The sequence below is a fragment of the Xylocopa sonorina genome, chromosome 1, assembly GCF_050948175.1.
Source record: "Xylocopa sonorina isolate GNS202 chromosome 1, iyXylSono1_principal, whole genome shotgun sequence".
In the NCBI taxonomy this organism is placed as follows: domain Eukaryota; kingdom Metazoa; phylum Arthropoda; class Insecta; order Hymenoptera; family Apidae; genus Xylocopa; species Xylocopa sonorina.
Window position 1 is genome coordinate 3,001,897 of NC_135193.1, and position 17,730 is coordinate 3,019,626.

At 49.7% G+C, this 17,730-nt stretch overlaps 1 protein-coding gene across 4 annotated transcripts in view; it reads left to right on the forward strand.

Moving 5' to 3' along the window:
• The window catches only part of Carpa (Carbonic anhydrase-related protein A), a 416,930-nt gene that overhangs the window by 274,393 nt on the left and 124,807 nt on the right, over positions 1-17,730 (forward strand). For all 4 annotated transcript variants that reach the window (XM_076898208.1, XM_076898218.1, XM_076898226.1 and 1 more), the window contains exon 2: positions 2,374-3,322. In XM_076898208.1, the coding sequence (XP_076754323.1) occupies positions 3,268-3,322 (55 nt within the window). In that variant the 5' untranslated portion in view covers positions 2,374-3,267. The remainder of the gene's footprint in view (positions 1-2,373; positions 3,323-17,730) is intronic.

Here is a 17,730-nt window from a genome sequence, read left to right on the forward strand (position 1 = left end):
CGTATTAGTTTATTCGATCTGAATAAAATATCCTCGTCCTGCTCCCCAGGAGCAATTTTATATGGATACGTTCAGGGGTGGACAGAGAAACTAGTAGCAGAGGGTAGCGTGTGGTCAGTAACTAAATTCCTTCGATCAGTATTTCATCGTAAAATCGTACGTCGACTCTTTCTGAAACCTTTTCAACATAATCGGCAAACGAAACAAAGGTGATCGTTATGGACGGTAATTCTGTCGGAAAACAGCCGCGACACCCGGACTTAACGATAATGACGGCTTGAAAAAAGAAGTCGTCTTCAATCAAATCGTCCTTGTGATAGATTAATCGTGTACGTGGAAATCCGTTTCAGCTTGGACAGGGAAATTTCGCCCTTCTTCAGCCTTCGAGCTACCCTACCAGCGGCCATAGAGGTACCAGCAGCGGTTAATGAGGGGCGGCCCGTTCCCTCCGCCCTTTTTTCTCCACAGCCGCTCTGTCTTGGCACGTTTTTTCCGTGGAAACGAAAATTGGTCGACGGAAGCGCGAATAAAGGGAACGGCGCGGGGAAAACGGCCGTTTGAAAGGGGCGGGCGGTTTGAATATCGATATGCGGGCGAAGTAAAACAGAATCGAAATGAGACAGGAGGCTCAGTGGCGCATTGAAGGGTCGCCCGTCAAAGCGCGACTCGGTAGTCGCGGAAGAAAAGTTTTTCTCTTTTCCTTTCGCGACACGAATTCATCTCGGCCCGTTTCCGCCTGGTTATTGTTGGAACTGGCTAAATCGCCGCGTGCAACCGTTGCTCTATCCCCCTGGAAGACCAGATTAATCTCGCTAGAGATTTTGGTGAGTCGGTTCTCGAGTTGATTTTGCTGTGCAGCCTCCATTTCTGCAGATGCGAGCGATCACGGATTGTCTGAGAAATTTCCGCGCAGAGTTGTCAATCCACGCGCGTTCAACGTGGAAACGGTGAAATTCGAATTAAACAGGTGCAATTTGATGTAGAGAGCAGATAGAATCACCTTTAGGTTCAATCCCTGTGCACGATTTCTTTCTTTTTTTTTGAAGCGTGCCTCTGTATCAACCGATCTGCAAATCGACGCGTTGTTGATTACAAGTCGTACTGCCGCGGCTATCCAATAATTATTTGCATCTCCAGGGAGACAGTAGAGTTCGCAGCATCGCTTTGATACAGAGAAACTAATTATTAATTACATCGATCGCGTATGACGCGTAGCTCGTTAGTACGCAAGCAGTTTGCCAGCGCATCCGAAACGCGATCATGTTGTAGGGATTAATTAACGATCGCCGATGAATATCGGCGCCTGCGGGATTTTTCTCGCGAAAATCGCCGAGGTGTCGAGCATTCTCGCGCTTCGCATCGGAAACCAACGACAGCGACAGCGTGTTAATGACGCTCGAGTGCTCCACGTTACTTCCGCGAGGTATCGCGATAAATTAATAACAAACGACGACGATGTTCGCGATAACTTTTGAAAATTCCATTCGCATTAACACGAACTACAACCCTCCGATCTGATCTCATCTCGCGCGACGTTCACGCGATCAGTGTCGTCGAGAAGAAAAATATTCTTCGCGCCCAACAAAGCAAACTTGAATCCCGCCGTTTCGTCGTCTACTTCGCCCATAAATAAAAGGATTCACCGCCCCCGGGAATCGGTTGCTAAACAATCCGCGATAAGGGGTAGGTCGAATTCGGTGACAAAGGCGGGCCGCGCGAAGGAACGCGATAAGTTGAAAGGATGCTGGCCTGGCCCCTTCTCGAAGAGTCGCGCGGGCGTTATACTAATTTGGCGGGCGCTCGTTAACGAGCCTTTTGAGGTGATAACTTTCGCCGCAAGTCGTACGGTCACGCGCTCGCGTCCGCCCGTGCCGTGTACGTGTGCGTGTCTGCGCTTTACGCGCGGCGATTCCACCCCCGTTTCGCCCCCGGGCAGGCCTTGCGCCTTGGTCCGGCGCTCGCAGTCAGTTCGCTCCTCGAAAAGCGTCGCGACGCTCGCGGAACGGCGGAACGCGCGTTGTACCCCCGCTGCTTCGCCGGGGGGGTTGGTGGGCCTGCGCGGCATCGTCGTGCGTGGCCGCCTGCCCGCCGCCGCTGGTGGGGTTGAGAAACGTGCTCGATCGCCCCTCGAGGAGCGCCTCGACCGAGAGACTCAGTGAGCGCCGCGAGTTCGCCGTGGCCGGAAGCGTCTCGTGGTGTCCTTGTTTCGACGTGTGTCCGCGGGTCTCGTCAGCCCCTGGCGCGCCACTTTTCGAGTGCCGTCGAGAGACACCCCTTCGAACGGGAACCATCGTCGTCGACGATCGAGCTGTTCGAGCCTCGCGGTTCTTTCTAAGCGAATGATAGTTTAAGAGAGAGAGAAAGGGTTGACAGTGTTCGGCTATCTTGTTTGGTCCCGGAGGATTTTCACACGGCGAGGGTCTCGGTGGAGGATGCGCGAGGAGGAGAAGAGCAGCCGCGATCAGACGGGCTACTTTGTCCGTTGAAATTCCCCGGACCCGAGGCGCGGAAGAGTAATTACGTTCAGAGGTACCTGGAACGGGAGGTTCGACGGACGTGTCTCGAGGTGGGACTCCGGTGTTTCATCCCCTGCGCCGTGAGGGAAGATCGCGGAGGATCGTTGGCCAGTTTCTGGGCTAGCTGACGTCATCGAGAGCAAACAAGCGGACCGAAGATCTGTGGGAAAGGAGATATTATATCCCTGGGCTGGAAGGCGGAGGACAAAGAGTCATCTAGGAGACACCGTCGTCCCGCGAAGGGAAAAACGGGAGACCAATCCTGGGGATAAAGGAGGGGACGGAGATCGACGGGAAAAAGAGAGAGATCTCGAACGAGAGAGACGGACATCCGTCCGATGGTTCCATCTGTCACGATCGGATCGACTGTGGTCTCTGTATCCAGTAATTAACTGGCATCTTGGGTTTTTCTTTTTCCCCTGTAATTTCTCCCGATAACCGTCGAGCGTTCGAGTTCGTCGTTTACGTGGAATTTTAATCTCGACCTCGGTACACGGCAATCGTCGCGCGAACGACCGGAACTCCCACGGTGAGAGTCCTCGCGCAGCACGATAACAAGTGTCAGGATCGCGATGAACGACCGACTGTCCCTGATCGACTGATCGCGAAGGACAGGACCGAGAACGAGGCCGAGGAGGCTGCTTTTTTCCCCCCTAGCGAGATTAAAATACGATGTCCGACAGGAGCAAGTGAGGATCCCTTTTTGCGTGTCCCCCTTTTTTTCGGTGATATCTACACTCGACGGGCGAAGATGTGCCTGCGACACTTGCTGCTCTGCCTGCTGGGCGTCGTACTCATCGTGAACGGTAAGTCTTTCGCTTCGTCTCTGCTAACTTCTGTGTAGACCACGAATACATCGAGTCACGCACTCTTCGCGTGTATATAATTTTCTAGCGAGAAATTCTATGGACCAAATTAAATTATAACTTCGCGTAGCGCTGAATAATCAATTTCGAAACGCGAACATAGTTCACGGGAAAGGATCGATAGAAAACCTTGGCGAGTATGAGCGTGGAATGTGTTTACGTGTGACGTCACTCCAGTGCTGATTTACGCATTGTTGGTCGACAAAACGTGTCGGCAGATTGTGGCGTAGTCGGGTATAGCCTAGTCCCGATGTCCTTCCGGTTTTGTTCTCGGTGATTTACCGAGGAACTTTCCGCGCTGATATTTTGCGAGCATTCCCAGCCACGATTTACTAAAACGGCCGCGCGAAACCTCGTCGAAACCTTTTGAATGGAGCGATTGTTGGGCCTGTTTTTCATCGCGTTCGAGAGGCTTCGAGCGCACGCGTGTCGCAGGGTTCGCGCGGATCACTCGATGCAATTGTTCCCCGTCGAATTTGACGGGGACGACGGGACTGGATGGCTGACTTTGGTACCGCGCGACGCGACGCAAAGGAAGCACGAAAGCGTCGTAACGCGGGCAGGGAAGTTTGGAGTTTAACCAGCTTCTTGCCGAAACTTCTTGGCCAACTATTTTTTACCTTCTTCCGCGCGTCTCGGTCTAAATTAGTTAATAAAGTCGGTGAAACGGGAAGCTTGCTCAATCTAGTTCCAAGGGTAGAGGAATAGGGTCAATTCTCGAGCTGTCGACGCTCGTGGACGTTGGTTGGCACTGCGCGGTGTTGATGGAGCAATTACTCAACGGCTTCGATCGTCGCGTTCACCAGCAGCTTAACATAAAGCGGTCGTTATTTTTGCAATTATCGTTCCAAAAATTTTTCTAAATTAACTACATCAAATTCTTTGATGTCATAATCGAAGATTCATTAGTTAGGACGTTGGCTTAATTTTAGTACTTCAATTTTGAGTTGCGAAAAGTACGTTACCTTGTAAAGAAGGGAAACAGAAAATGGTTCGACTTGGTTCATTCTCGAGTAGTCCAGAAAGCGTGAATCTATAAACCATCGAGGGTCGTCCAGCGAAAACGGCAGGGAGCCAGGTTTAATCCTCGATGGGGCGAGCCTAAGCGAACGGCGCGCGGAAGGTTGGGGGTGGTTTCAGGGAGGCGTCACGAGGAGAGTTAAGTGAAGCTAGATTACGGGCGTTAAGTAGTCGAGTGGACGTTAAAGCAGCCGCGCGGCCGTTCCCAAAGAGATTTTTCGGGTTACGACAAATAGTTGCGCGGGAAATAAAACGGCGAACGGCCGTGAGGGCCAACGCGCGCCGTTTTTACACGTGTCGGCAGATTTTACGGCGTGCCAACCCTCGTAATCTAGGGAGACAGAGGGAAACAGTTGTGAACGAGAAGCGCGAGGGACTAAAAGATAGAAAGAGCAGGCAGAAAGAGAGGGGGAAAGAGAGAGAGAGAGAGAGAGAGAGAGAGGATGGGAGCCAGGAAAAAGAAAAGGGGATTGTAAAAAAAAAAACAGCCAACAGGCGGATCGTGGGGTGTTAACGCGAGCATTAACGGAGCTTTCGTCAGGGAAATAAAAAACGATATGCATGGATGGACGGTAGATTTTCGCGTGTCGTCCCTAAAAACGAAAAAAGCCAGAAAAATTGCGCAAGGTGAAAGACCATCGGGCTGTGAAAGTGAATCGAAACGCGTTGTCCTTGTCTCTGTTTTTTTTTCTTTTTATTTCACATGTTACGTAACGTGTGTCTCGGCGGTTTTTGAACTATGTGCGATTATTGCTTGATAAATTCTCCTGGCAGCTGCGGGAGGATCGAGCGTAGAAAACTAGCGGCGCCAGCACAGCCGGCGCATTGTTTCACGACTCAAAGAGCAAGGGATGCGTTCCAGCGGATCGATCGGTTTTTCAGGGAAATCGCACGAACGTACGCGCTCGCGTAAAATTGCGCTGTTTACGTTCCATTATTTAACAGCGTGCCTAGCAGTAAACAAGATTACGCGTCTAATGAAATATGTACTCGGTTCGAACCGCTTAATTTCATTCGGCGAGTGTTCGCAGCCGCGATTCAGCGGTTCACCCCCTTCGCGTTCGCTCGACCGCTGCCTTTATTGTTGTTGGTTTTACGAAGGGGTGCGTTTTACGTCGCTCGGAATTAAGTCTCGTTTACCTACTCGTTTCGTAGCAAGGCGGCAACGTTAATCAACGACAGATGAATTCTAATATCACTTGACAAGCATGGCCTGTCAGGAATAATCGGATGGTTCGTCACCTTCGCGACTAGCTTTTGGGGGAGATTAAGTTCTTGGTATGTTTAATAATGCGTTCATGAGAAATAAAGGCAGAGAGAAGTAGGTTGCGAATGTTGAGAGCGCAGAGAAATCGACGAACTTTAGAGTGACGGAAGCGTCTGACCGTATAGCGACCTGTTCTACTTGCTGTCTTACAATTCTTCCACTTTTTCTCTCGACCTGTACAATTTTTTCTATTTCAAACGCAATTAGTGTTCACCTTATGTACACGTAGAGAATAGTATGCCTATGTGCAATAGAGTATACAGAGAAAATTGTTAAAATATAGAGCGCGTAAGTAAAAGCGTCAGTCCATTTGTCGCCTGAGCGCAGGGTGCGAGTAAACAGGGAGACGAGCCCTGAAATCAATCCAGACGAAGGGCGAGACGGTGGGCGCGCACGGTAATCTTCAGATTTATTTTTATTAATCCCGCGCGATCGACCTCGGTTCGCCAACCGCGAGGCACTTGCCGGCGAAATTTACCGAAATATTGCGGTCGTTACGCCGTTCCGAAATATTTCGCGGCGGACGCAAATATTTATAGGCGGCTCTAAAACTGTATCGCGCATCCCGTCCGAACGGCGAGGTAAATTTTTCTCTTAACCCACCCTGTGGGCGCCTGTGGGTGCCTCGCCTCCTCGAAGATTCAACGCGACTTCAGACTTCGAACGAGTTTCGCCAGAGCTGGTAGACGTTTCGCGCGATTTCTCGATCTTCTCGAGGATTTTTCCGGGCAACGATTCACCCGGAAATTAGCGATCCGATCGGAGGCGTGGCGAGGCACGGCGTCGCGTCGATCGGCGGGCAGCCATCAGCCAGGTTATCCAGGGGATGCGGCAATTTAAAACGCGTCGCCGCATAAATGGCCGCGCGACCGCGTCGTCGTTTCGAAAGCGTTGCGCTAAGCACATTAATATTTACGATGTAGTATTTGCATTTAAAAAAGTAAAGATCCGGGAGCGGGTGCGCGCCACGCGAACACTTAAGAAGCATTATCAGTAATCTCTCACCACTTTTCATGCCACGTAAACCGGAGGCTAACTTCCCACGGTAATGTGATTACGGTCTTCCATTTCAACTCGTTCGTGTTTGTCCCACTAATACGTTACGCGAAGTCGGACGTTAATCTACCGGAGATTAACCGTAACTGGAGTTTTACATACACTTTGCGGTCGGCGCATTCTTTTCAAAGCTGTTACACCGTCGAGAGCAGCGGCGCGTTTCAACCCCTGCGATACATTTCGGAGGAACGTCCAACGCGATCGCGATCCGGTTAATTGAGATCACATTGTGCGAGACCCCCGCGTGTAAATGAGTTCCAAGTGCGGAGAGGGACGCGGAACAGAAACGGATTCGAAGTTCGTATCGCGTTTCCGGCTACTTAAAAGTTCAAATCGAAACGCGAAAACGCAAGCCACCCTTTCTCTCCCTTTCTCTGTGGCGCTCTTTCCGGTGTGAAAGGAAACGCGTGTCTGCGTCGTACACTGAAACGCAATCAAACAAACAACCGAGCGACGCGCCGTCTACGCTGTAACAGCATCGTCGCGCCACTTTGTTCTCGCATAATCTGCGCGAACCTGGCGGAGAACATCGAAGGGAGGCTCGCTGAGCACCGTCTGGAATTCGTTCGTCTAATAAACTTCATACAAGACACTTTCGATGCCAGTCAGGAATTCTGTCAATTTCGCTGGTTGAAGATCGTTCGATTTTCCGTTCGATTAAGTTGCATCGGAACAAGGAGGGAAAGGATAAGCGAAAGGTAGGAGAGATTTTCGAGGACAAGCGCGAGGTAGCGGTGATATAGCAGCGGGATTGAGCGGAGACGTCAATTATGGATGGTTCTAATTTTCTGTCTTGTCCCGGACTAGCTGAGCGCTGCTTCAGCCCCTGCATTTAATCGGCCGCATTATCGCGTAAGCGTGCTACCTCGATCGAGCCTCGTCGACTGTTATCGTCGTTATTGACGGGAACTAGCTCGTAATTACGCGAGGACCTCGATGAAAACGAGGCGAGGGCCAGGCGTGAAGAGCGGCGAGGGCGCCTAAATATTTCGAATAAGCACACGTGTCGCGTTATTACTTTCATCGGTGGCGCCTCCGTCGTGCTTCGACGCGTTGCGAGGGTTGATTGACAATAAAATCGTTACGTGTGCGCGTGCATACATTACAGGGACGCAAGAGAAGATCGTTAAGGGTCGCGTAAAGGGGATGAAGCCGTTAGTTGGCGGAGTGTTTGTCCCGATTCATTATCGACTCGTGGTCGACGGAGTACGGCTGTCAGTTATTTCGAGGGAATTGTTATTCGCCGTTGGCTCGATACGTCAATCAGGGGTGGTCGACGGTACGTCGCGCTACGCCCCGCGGCTCAAACCCGCCCTTTTTCCGCGCTACTTGTGAATTATTCAACGGCTCCGAGCGACGACTGTATCGTTTCGCCTACGCGAAACATTAATTGCACCGCGGCAAAGACGAAGTTCTCTCCCTGAAACTTCGATCGGGGCTCTCGGATTTGGCAGACGTGCGAGACGACGCGATCAAGATGGAATAAGCGTCAGATCCATTCTCTTTTTATCGCGGTACACACGAAACGTCCAAAAGTGTAGCAAGTAAAGGAGCGGTAAAAACAGTTCGAAACAGAGTCAAGTCGGTCCTTCCTCGAGCGACGTGTTTGTCACGCTCGCAGAGGACGCTCCGATTATTTTCTCGAGCCTCCTTCGCGGCTGCCTCACGCAGGCTCTTCTATCCCGGCTTTGCCAATTTGAAATGATAATGCCGCAGGGCTGGCACGAGATAAATAGCGGTTGCATCAGCGTTCTTCTCCGCGTTTGAGGGCGTCGCGAGTCACTCGAGCCCACTCGAGGCATCGCGTTGCCATTCTCAGCCGTTCGCCGCCGCGCGCTCCAACTCCCGGACTTCCGGTGAAGATCATTGGTTACCACAATGGTCGCCGCTAATGGCGAACGCTTGGTCCACTTTCGCTGTGGACGAGTCTTCTTCTAATCCTTTCTCTCTCTCTGACGAATCGATCTCGTTCAATTAGATTAGAATAGCGATAGCATCGAAATAGTTCGTCGACGCTTTAGTCGAGGGCGTTTCTATCGAGACTTACATTTATCGCGGCGATTTTATTTTTACTCGCAGAGGAGATCTGGCGCGAGGTGAAGAGCAGATTTATCAACCGTGACCCACTTATTCGTTCTGATATGCCGGAAAACCGGAAATAATTCGACGATCGCTAACGCGAACCTTGGGAATAAAGCGGAAACGAAGGCGGCGACTCGCAACCGCGCGTCTTCTTTTATAGTAGCGACGCTTTCGCGGGTGCGTCAGGAGCCGATTTTAGCGTCGCTATTCCTGGCCGTGGAAGTTACTTGAGAACCGGCTGAAAGGCGAGCGTTACTTTGGGACACGGTGCCTTTGGACTGAATAAATAAAAGAGTATCATCCGGCTGTGTTCTTGGCGCAGTCGATCGAGTTAACTTATCCCCGGAGTGCTAAATTTATCATATTATTCTTACAGAATTCTTTAGCATTTTGTACGCAGTTTATTTACTTGCAATATTTTCTATAATATCTCAAAAGCAGCTATTCGATTGCTTTTATAACAAGATTGAAATCGTTTCGTATATTTTTCAAGCATTTAAACTAATCGATATCGCGATACGATGATGAATTTTACAACAATTTCACCAGCGATGTAGAACTGTCAACACATCGTTCAAAATCGCGATATCGATCCGCGTACTTCTTTTTTCAAGCGGAGAAACGCGTACGCGCGTAAAAAAATAGGAACAATAACCATCGCGGAGGATGCAGACGAGGTTGCACGCGTATTTGCATCCGTGCATCTGTTGTCGGTCGTCCTCGCAGCCCCCGTGTCGTCTTACGCCGCGTTTCTCACGCGAGATACTCGCTCGTGCCGCGCGTACGATACCGTGTCCCGTGTTTCGAGCGCGTTTCCGTGCGGATGGCCGCGCTTGTACCCCGCGAGGCGGAAACGCACCGCCGCGGCCGCCACGTCGGCTTGCAGACGTTTCCGTGACAGACTGTCAAGCTTCGCGCTGTCGAGTCCGTCCCGCGATTAATCGGATCGATCGCGCGTTATCTGTCCTCGCGACGCGACTTTACTCGAAATGCGACGATTGAAAATGTTTTCCTTACCTCGAAACCGAATATTTCAACGTTCTCTACGTGCATTTCACCTAGAGAGGGACTGTTTTTTCTTTCTGAAGTTAAAAGAACAAAGAGAGAGAGAGAGAGAGAGGAACCGCGTATGTTCCATTAACAAAATGAAATGGAAAGTAAAATGTCTCGTTAAGTGTCGAAGCGATTAAATAACGAGCAAAGTGTAACGGTTTATATTATTAATTATTCTGAATTACCATGATTACGACCGCGATTCCGCGTGCCATTGAAAATGCTCAGAGGCAACCGGCGCACGGTCATGGGACCGACGGTGAGGGGCGCGGCGGACTTTAATTCGAGAGAGAATTACGAAGCAGAAGAAACGGAAATGAGGGAAATCCCACCGACCGGCCATGGGGCGTTTCATAAGCAACACGGTTCAGAACGAATTCTTTCCAACGACGAGACACCTTCGCCGCTGTAACGCGCGGCATGTAATATGCCGTTGTGTGCAATATGCAACGGTGCCGTCCAAATGGAGTTGGAAGGGCTCTCGCATTCGTAATTCAACGCGATGAGATTCGAGAAACGGCGGATTCAAAGGCGGGCGTGGAACGCGTGGCGGGAATAAAAGAGGGAAGGAAACGAAACGTCAGATGGGAATAAAGCGATTAGCCCGCGGAAGATGCGATCCGTACGCTCGCCTTTGGGGACGGTGATTTAAATTATTATCACCGGAACCTGGGCTCTCTCATCGGCTCCACCGATTCGTTCGTCGATCTACATTCAAACGTAGAGGGATATTTGTTCGCGAACGCCAGGCGAAATTCGCGTACGCGGTGTTAGAAAATTATAATTAAAATCCGGATAAACCGGGGCAAATTCGCGATCCAATCAATTGGTAATTCATCAAGGATTTCGCGCATAAATTAATTTATAGATATCATTTCAATCCCCATTAACTTCTTTATTTATTTACCGTCTGCATGAAACTTTGATTAATTATCCGAGCCGCGCGTAAAAGTTGAATACGAATTATCTATCAAAATCGCCATGATATTAATCGATCGCTCGAAACAGCGGTTCAATCGGACGAAAACTAAACGATCCGTCTGACGAAGAATTTGTTTGAACACCAAGACGAAACGGTTGCGATGTAACAACTACCCTAAACAATCGTTAAAGTCCATCCTCTCGTTAGTACCGCGATTGTTCGCGGATTATCGTCACCAGAAGAGCTAAGGGTGGATCCGCGATATTCAGAGGGTCGAAAGAATCGCGTGCGCGCGGTGTATTTTTTTTTTTTTTTCCCCACCTAAACTGGAAGCAACGGAAGAGGGGTAAGTTTAGCGCGCGTTCAGCTGCACTTTCCGTTTCGACGTCACCAGGAGCGGTGCTTTGTTCGAGTTTTATGGCGACGCGAGCTGTTTTTCCGCACGGCCGGGTACGGGTCGACGCTCGACGGGTGGAAAACGACACCGCGGCGGCGGGGACGCGCCTTTACGGGCCCTCCCCCCGTATGAATATTGGCAGAGAAACAACGGGGTGAAACGCGTAAACTGCGGGCCTGGCGCCGCGGCGAATTTCCCTCGCGTTCGAAGCGCGCGCCGCGGCGATCGAACGAGCGACGTTCTTTTTCGAGCTGTCCCCGAGTCGCGTCCCGGATTTGCAATTCCAGCTCCGTCGTTGAAATCGCCGGTATCCGGGCGCGGCGTCAGCGGAGTAATCGCGATCTAAAATTGCTGCGATTCGGCTCGTATGAACAAGTGCCACTCGCACGATCGTTAATAACGTAAACGCTGACCAGCGCGCGCGAGCGTGTGTGGAATTTAATTTAAATCTAAATTCAGCGGCGCGGGCATTATCTAAACTGGCGTTTTCATCGGACAACGTCCACTGGTAAATTAGAAATTATGATTCCGCGTGTGCGGCTCGGCTGACTGCCGATTATCGTCGCGGAATTGATATTATTAGTTGCTAATAAAACTAATCGCCGCGCTAATCAACCGTAACGTTCACTCTGCTCGACCGAAAATGGCGGCTGAGCGGCGCGTATCGTTGCAGCGATTAGCTAATTGAACGGAAAATCGTTGAACGTATACGCTCGCGCGTCTACGAATAAAAGTTAATATTTGCCGACGCGATGAAAAACGTTTCCTTCGCGGTCGGAGAACGTCGCGGATCTTTTATCCGCGATGTATAAAACGTAACTCGGCGCATGTCCGACCGCCCTTCATCCAGCGTCCGCTGGAATCCCTAAAAAAGCCACGCAAACCACTTCGTCCGCCTTTCAGAACGAGCAAACACATTTTTGTCCCCGGCGCGCGTTACGATTTAACGAGCACACGAAATCCACGTTTGGCGCTTCGCTCGCGAGACGGCGGTTTTTCAGCCTGCTGGAAAAAGGGAAATTATCGCGATCAAGCGGCGCGGAGGGAATCGTTGCAGAGTTCCTTCGGATGCGAGCGTCGAGGTTTTTCAGGCTCGTGGCGAGTCGGATAACGAACGTCGATCGCCATCTTTCTTGCGCGCTCTGTTATTTAGGGACGCAGTCAGCCGTGTTACCTGCTTTCGACGATCGTCAGTCCCTCGTGTTTATCATTCTCCACTGCCTAGTCGGTTACGAAAGCCAGCGTGCAAATAAATCGAGAGCTACCAAGACGTTTTATTATGTAACGAAATTGTTCGCTCTCAGAGCGGACGACGCGAACGAGCGATTTCATTCGCGACGGGGGTGGATCGCTGCAACCTAATTAACGTCCTCGTCGTCGCGTGTAAATTAAATATGTCGCGGGGTTAGCTGTACGGCGTGCGTGAAAACGGGACGGATTCCGGTGGGAAAGGGGGCGAAAAACGCGTGGCCGCGTTAAGTTTAATTGGAAAATACGAGAGGGCGCGGAAGGGGCTTATCGCGGAGGATCGCGTGGCTCGAGTGTTTGGCATGGTTGAAACAGGAAACAACGCGCTAATTAGAAGCGTAATCGTATTGTGTGTGTGCCTATCGAGGGGAGCGAATCGAGTAATGTTTCACGCTGATGGAGGTTTGTTGATTCAGTGGGTGGTCTGTTGTGAGATTGATTGATTGCCGGTGTTTTATACGCCGGTTAATTGTTGCTGTTGACACGAGCGGATTGCGAGGGTGGTCTCTTTAGCGGTTGCTCCAAGATTTAGGTGTCGAGTTTCGTTCAATTCCTTCAATGACAGAAAAGTGTACGTTTTACTGTTCAACGTCGACTTTCTTCTGTTTGTATTTTTTTACCAATTCATCGACAATTTTCAGAACATACGTAGATAGCGAAATCTCATTAGTATCGAACGCGGTACTGGCTCTGGTCAGCTAGCGAATATTGGCCATTGACTGGCCCGATAAGATTGTAAGAAAAGTGGGCCAACATACGCTGCAGCGAATTATAATGCAAGTGACACTACGTTTGCTCCGGCATTAATTTCCTGGCACTCTCTAACGACCTCTATTGTGGTTACAATTTGTGGCTGAAATTAGTCGGGTCTAGGATCCGCGTTTTGCTTTGTTGTTAAATAACAGTCCACGGTGGTGGCTCGACCGCGAAACGTTCGAAGGCTGTCGTTTCGAACAAACTATCGGACGCGCCGATAAAAACTTGTCTAATTTACAGCGTGCATACGCATATTCGTTTCCAATAGCAGGATATTACCACCAACAGCAGTCGAATTTACATTTATCGGTGGAATCGCGAGTCCACGAAAACCGCTGACGGTCACGGATTTGATATAATATCGCTTCCAGCGCCACGGGCACGAGTTACAAATTGTTTTTACCTGAGATTCTTCGCGCTCGAAACGATTAACCGAATTCCTTGGGATCGCGGTGCACGTGCCGTTGCAAAAGGCTCGCAATCCTTCTTCCTCCCCTTATTCTCTCCCGTTTATTGAATTAAACCTTCTTGAGATACGTGCCACACGGAGTAGCTGGGTTTACATGTCTGGAATCGCGACGACTGACCGTGGAAAAGTAGTTTCGGTTTTCTTTTCACCCCCTGCGTCTCTCGCACCGCAATTTCCCTCCTACAAAATAAATTACATATAATACATTAGCATTCTCAATGGAGTTGGCTATCTAATTGACAATAGACAATAGCCCTGGCGACGTAATTAATATTCCGGCGTATTTAGCGGCGCAGGATCACGGCGATGTTTCCGGCTGTCAAAGGTGATTAAATCGTCGATGCGGTGTAACGAGGATCTCACGGTCTACTCGAGATTGTTCGGCTGGCAACGGGATTGTGGTCACGGATATAGGATAATAAGGATTCGAGGTGGTAAAGACGAGAACTTGACCGTACGTGACGGGAATCGCGGATGGAAGAAAACTCGAATTACTTTGACAAACTCCACCGGCATACGTGTCCCCCTTCGCGTTCCTACCTCAGCTTGCTTTCTTCTCGTCTCCTCTTGTACGTTCCTCTGCTTTCTTCCAAGGTCGTATCGCGAGCTCGTTGCAAATAAATGACAACTCCCCCATGTACCATCGATATGGTATTATAATAATTTCTACCCCAGCTGTTTCTCTCTATTTTTCTCCGTTCGCAAAGACTTCCTCCACTCTGCAGCTATTCGATCGCGACTGTTTGTAACCATAAATACTCCCGTAGTAAGAGTAGACTAAACGCGCTAAAATTCCTCCTCGCGAACGGAGAACCCACCCCCCGCACGAACTTCGAGCTCTCCCACACAATTTATTCCCAGAAAGATCCACAGAGGTCTTCCGCGTGGCGCGCGGAACTAGCCCCGATCGATATCCCCGCAGTCAGTCGAAATTATATCCGGCTGGTCGAATTGATATCGACTTCCGTGGGTGGGCGGCGGCGGGGACCCACCGGTGTCCAGGGCCAACAGGCAGAAACTGGATTTCCGGCGGGTAGTCGGTCCCCTGGCGTAGTCGTAAGTCGGCCGACAAAACGCGCGCGGGGGTGGAGGCTTCTCGGAAGAGTTACGACACAGGATGGATCGCGCGACGGCCGTTCCTGAAGAATAAAAGTAACAGGAACCTACCAGGAACTATCGCCGGATGTAAACTCGCTATCGGCCGCGTCAGACAGGGGGCGAAACGGCTCGTCGATTTCTCCGGTTGTTCCGTGACGGCGCGGAACTTTTCGGCGGGAAAAGTTGGAAGGATACGGCCGCCTCTTAAAACTTACATACGTTTAGAGGGGTGGGCGAGTCGCGAGGTTCCCACGGGGCGGCTTTTAACGCGCCCTCTCTCTTCGGAGGATCGTCGACGGGGCGCGGATGCCTGGCGATCTACCCAGTCACGTAGACGGGAATCACCGAAATGGCACCGCTTAAGATGTATTTCAATCCTAACCTTATCGTTATTACTTCGCAAGAGTACCGAGAGACTTATTCTCGTTATCGTTACGCGTGTAAGATTCGTTCAAGGGTAGTTTTTATTGATCGTTGATGCGAGTAGAGAAGAGGGACGAGCACGAAATTTATCCCAATCTGGAAGTACATAAATTCCAACGGCAACCTGATCGAGTATATTAATTGAAAACATCAATATTCGTTAAGAATCGTTGGAATCCTTCTTCCTCGAGTGTTCTCGAACGGAGTAACAATTTTTTACCTCGAATCGAGAAAACATTTTATACCCAGGTAATCATGATTTACGAACCACTTACCAATTTCTACCGACTATTCCGTTTTTACCCCGAGGCGGAGGAAAACGAAGCTCGATAATGTTTGCCGAAAAATCGATAGCCATTAAATCGCTGACCCGAAAGATTATCGAGCGTTGTTCCACTTTCGTTCTCGCTCGTATCCTTTTTCTTAGAAGCAGGAAGAACTCCGCCGTTTGATTTACATTCCTGCCGGGCGGGTTCTCGAATCCCACCCTCTTTCCGCCTGTTTTATAAGAAAGCAGAAATACGCTTCTGTCGGCGTAAGGGTCCCGAGCTCCTGTCAGAATTTCTAGCATCGCCAGAATTCGATAAATAAATCTCGCTGAAGGTAGAACAACAAGATTTCTCCTTCGACTCGCGATATTTAAATCGTTTCTACCCCTCGAGCCGAGACAAGCGTCGAAACGTTCCTTCGCACGCTTCACGCGTTAATTTATCGCGGGGTGAATTATAAAACGTTCCTAGAGCTACTTCGTTGCATCGTTTCAATATTTTGGTGTTTAATATTTATAGAAAATTTATTCAACGCCTCTTAGCAGATACGTTTCAATCGAATGGCTCGACGGAAGCGCACCTCCGCACATTTCCCACGCTAGAATACGATACTAGACGCGGCGAAGTAGGCTATTCCTCGAATCCAATCGTGGCGAAATCCTCGACTTAAATTACAGATTACGCCCCGACGGAAAAAGAGAGGGTACGCGTGCCGCGTATAAGTTCAGCCGCGGTTCCGAAGATGGCGGCGGTACGGGCCGCGTTCCCAGCAGCCATCTCAATTTATGCGTGCACGGCCGCGTTCTCACGTTCCTTGTGTGTTATTACGATAAATCTCGCGTGGCTCCCGGAAAGTCGATAATTTCTCGTTGCTCCTTTTGTTGCAACTTCCATGCCACCATCCCCTTCCATCGTGGCGGCCGACGTAACCCCCCAACCCGCCGCCCCTCCTTCATTTCCTCATTCTCCGTTAGTCGACTTACGACTTATCCCCCCAAATCCCATTTCTCCCTATTCAGCGGGAAACAGGAAAAGCTACAGTATCGCCCAGACATTCACGGCCGGATGTTCCTATCGCGTTACGTAGACGAATAAAGTTTCGAGGCAAGATTCTGCTGACCGAACCCCCGCCGGGACCACCACGATCGATACGAATAATTGCGATCCTTTAATTCGATCGCTCGATTCAACGGACGGTAATGGAAAACGGCAATGAAGAAAGAAATATCGCAGTTTTTTTCAACGTAATTTTAACGCACTCTACGTTCGGGAGACCGGATATTAATAATTGAGGCGCTCGGTTCGAAAATTGTAGCTACGTATATAAACGATGACGCTTTCGATTCGAGGTAATCGAGTGATATTGAATTTAAATAATAGCGCCGATTCGCGTCGATTAATCAGAGAATATTGTAACCGTTGTTTTTTTCCTTCTTCTTGTCCCCTCAGAGACGCGAGACACTTTCGCGAAGGCACTGTCAAACGAACGGAATTTGTACGGATTGAAATTTGTTGCGAATGTCGGTTGACTCTGGTGCAATTTGCTTTTAGCAAGTAACTCGGTTAAGGGAATTTGCTTTAAATTTACCGAGTTAGCGAAGTTTACTTGGCGAAGTTAATTTTGGTAAAATTCACTCTCGCTAATTGAGGGTTGGTCGCACAATGGGCAAGTTAAGACGTGGACCAAAGGGACGACGCTTTTTCCTATTAATAATTCCGCGCTCGAGTCGACGATTCGTTCTTTATTCGCAGTTGAAAGTATCCGTATTTTGGAATGCGCTGGTTGCACTCAATTCGCGAGACGTTTCACAGAGAAACATCTCAAACCCCGCGCAATAGCCACCCCTCCTCGTAAAAAAAAAATCTTTTGCATAAAAATTGTGCCGCAGAAATATTAGTCGAGCATTCTATTATTTCTTTGATCGTTCTCTTCCACTAAATAACAGAGTTTTCTGAGGATTCATTTATTCATCGACAATGCAACTGAAACAAGTTTACAGTCGACAATGTGTCGAGCCGTGATTGTCGACCCGATCCGTTAATGGGATCCGGGAAACGAGGCTGGAATTAACCAAAGAACTTTCGGAATCGATGGACCTTTAAAAGGAAGTTTGCGGTTATAACCCAAGTTCGGCAATAGAATTCCTGAGTTATGGCTTGTTCTCACACGCGAGCCGTGGTCCGTTTCACTGATGAAAGGGTGAAAGAATCTGGAACGAGAATCGAACGGTTTCGTGGTCCCGATTGCCTTTTCAATTTCAACTTGCTGTTGCCGTCGAATGAAATTT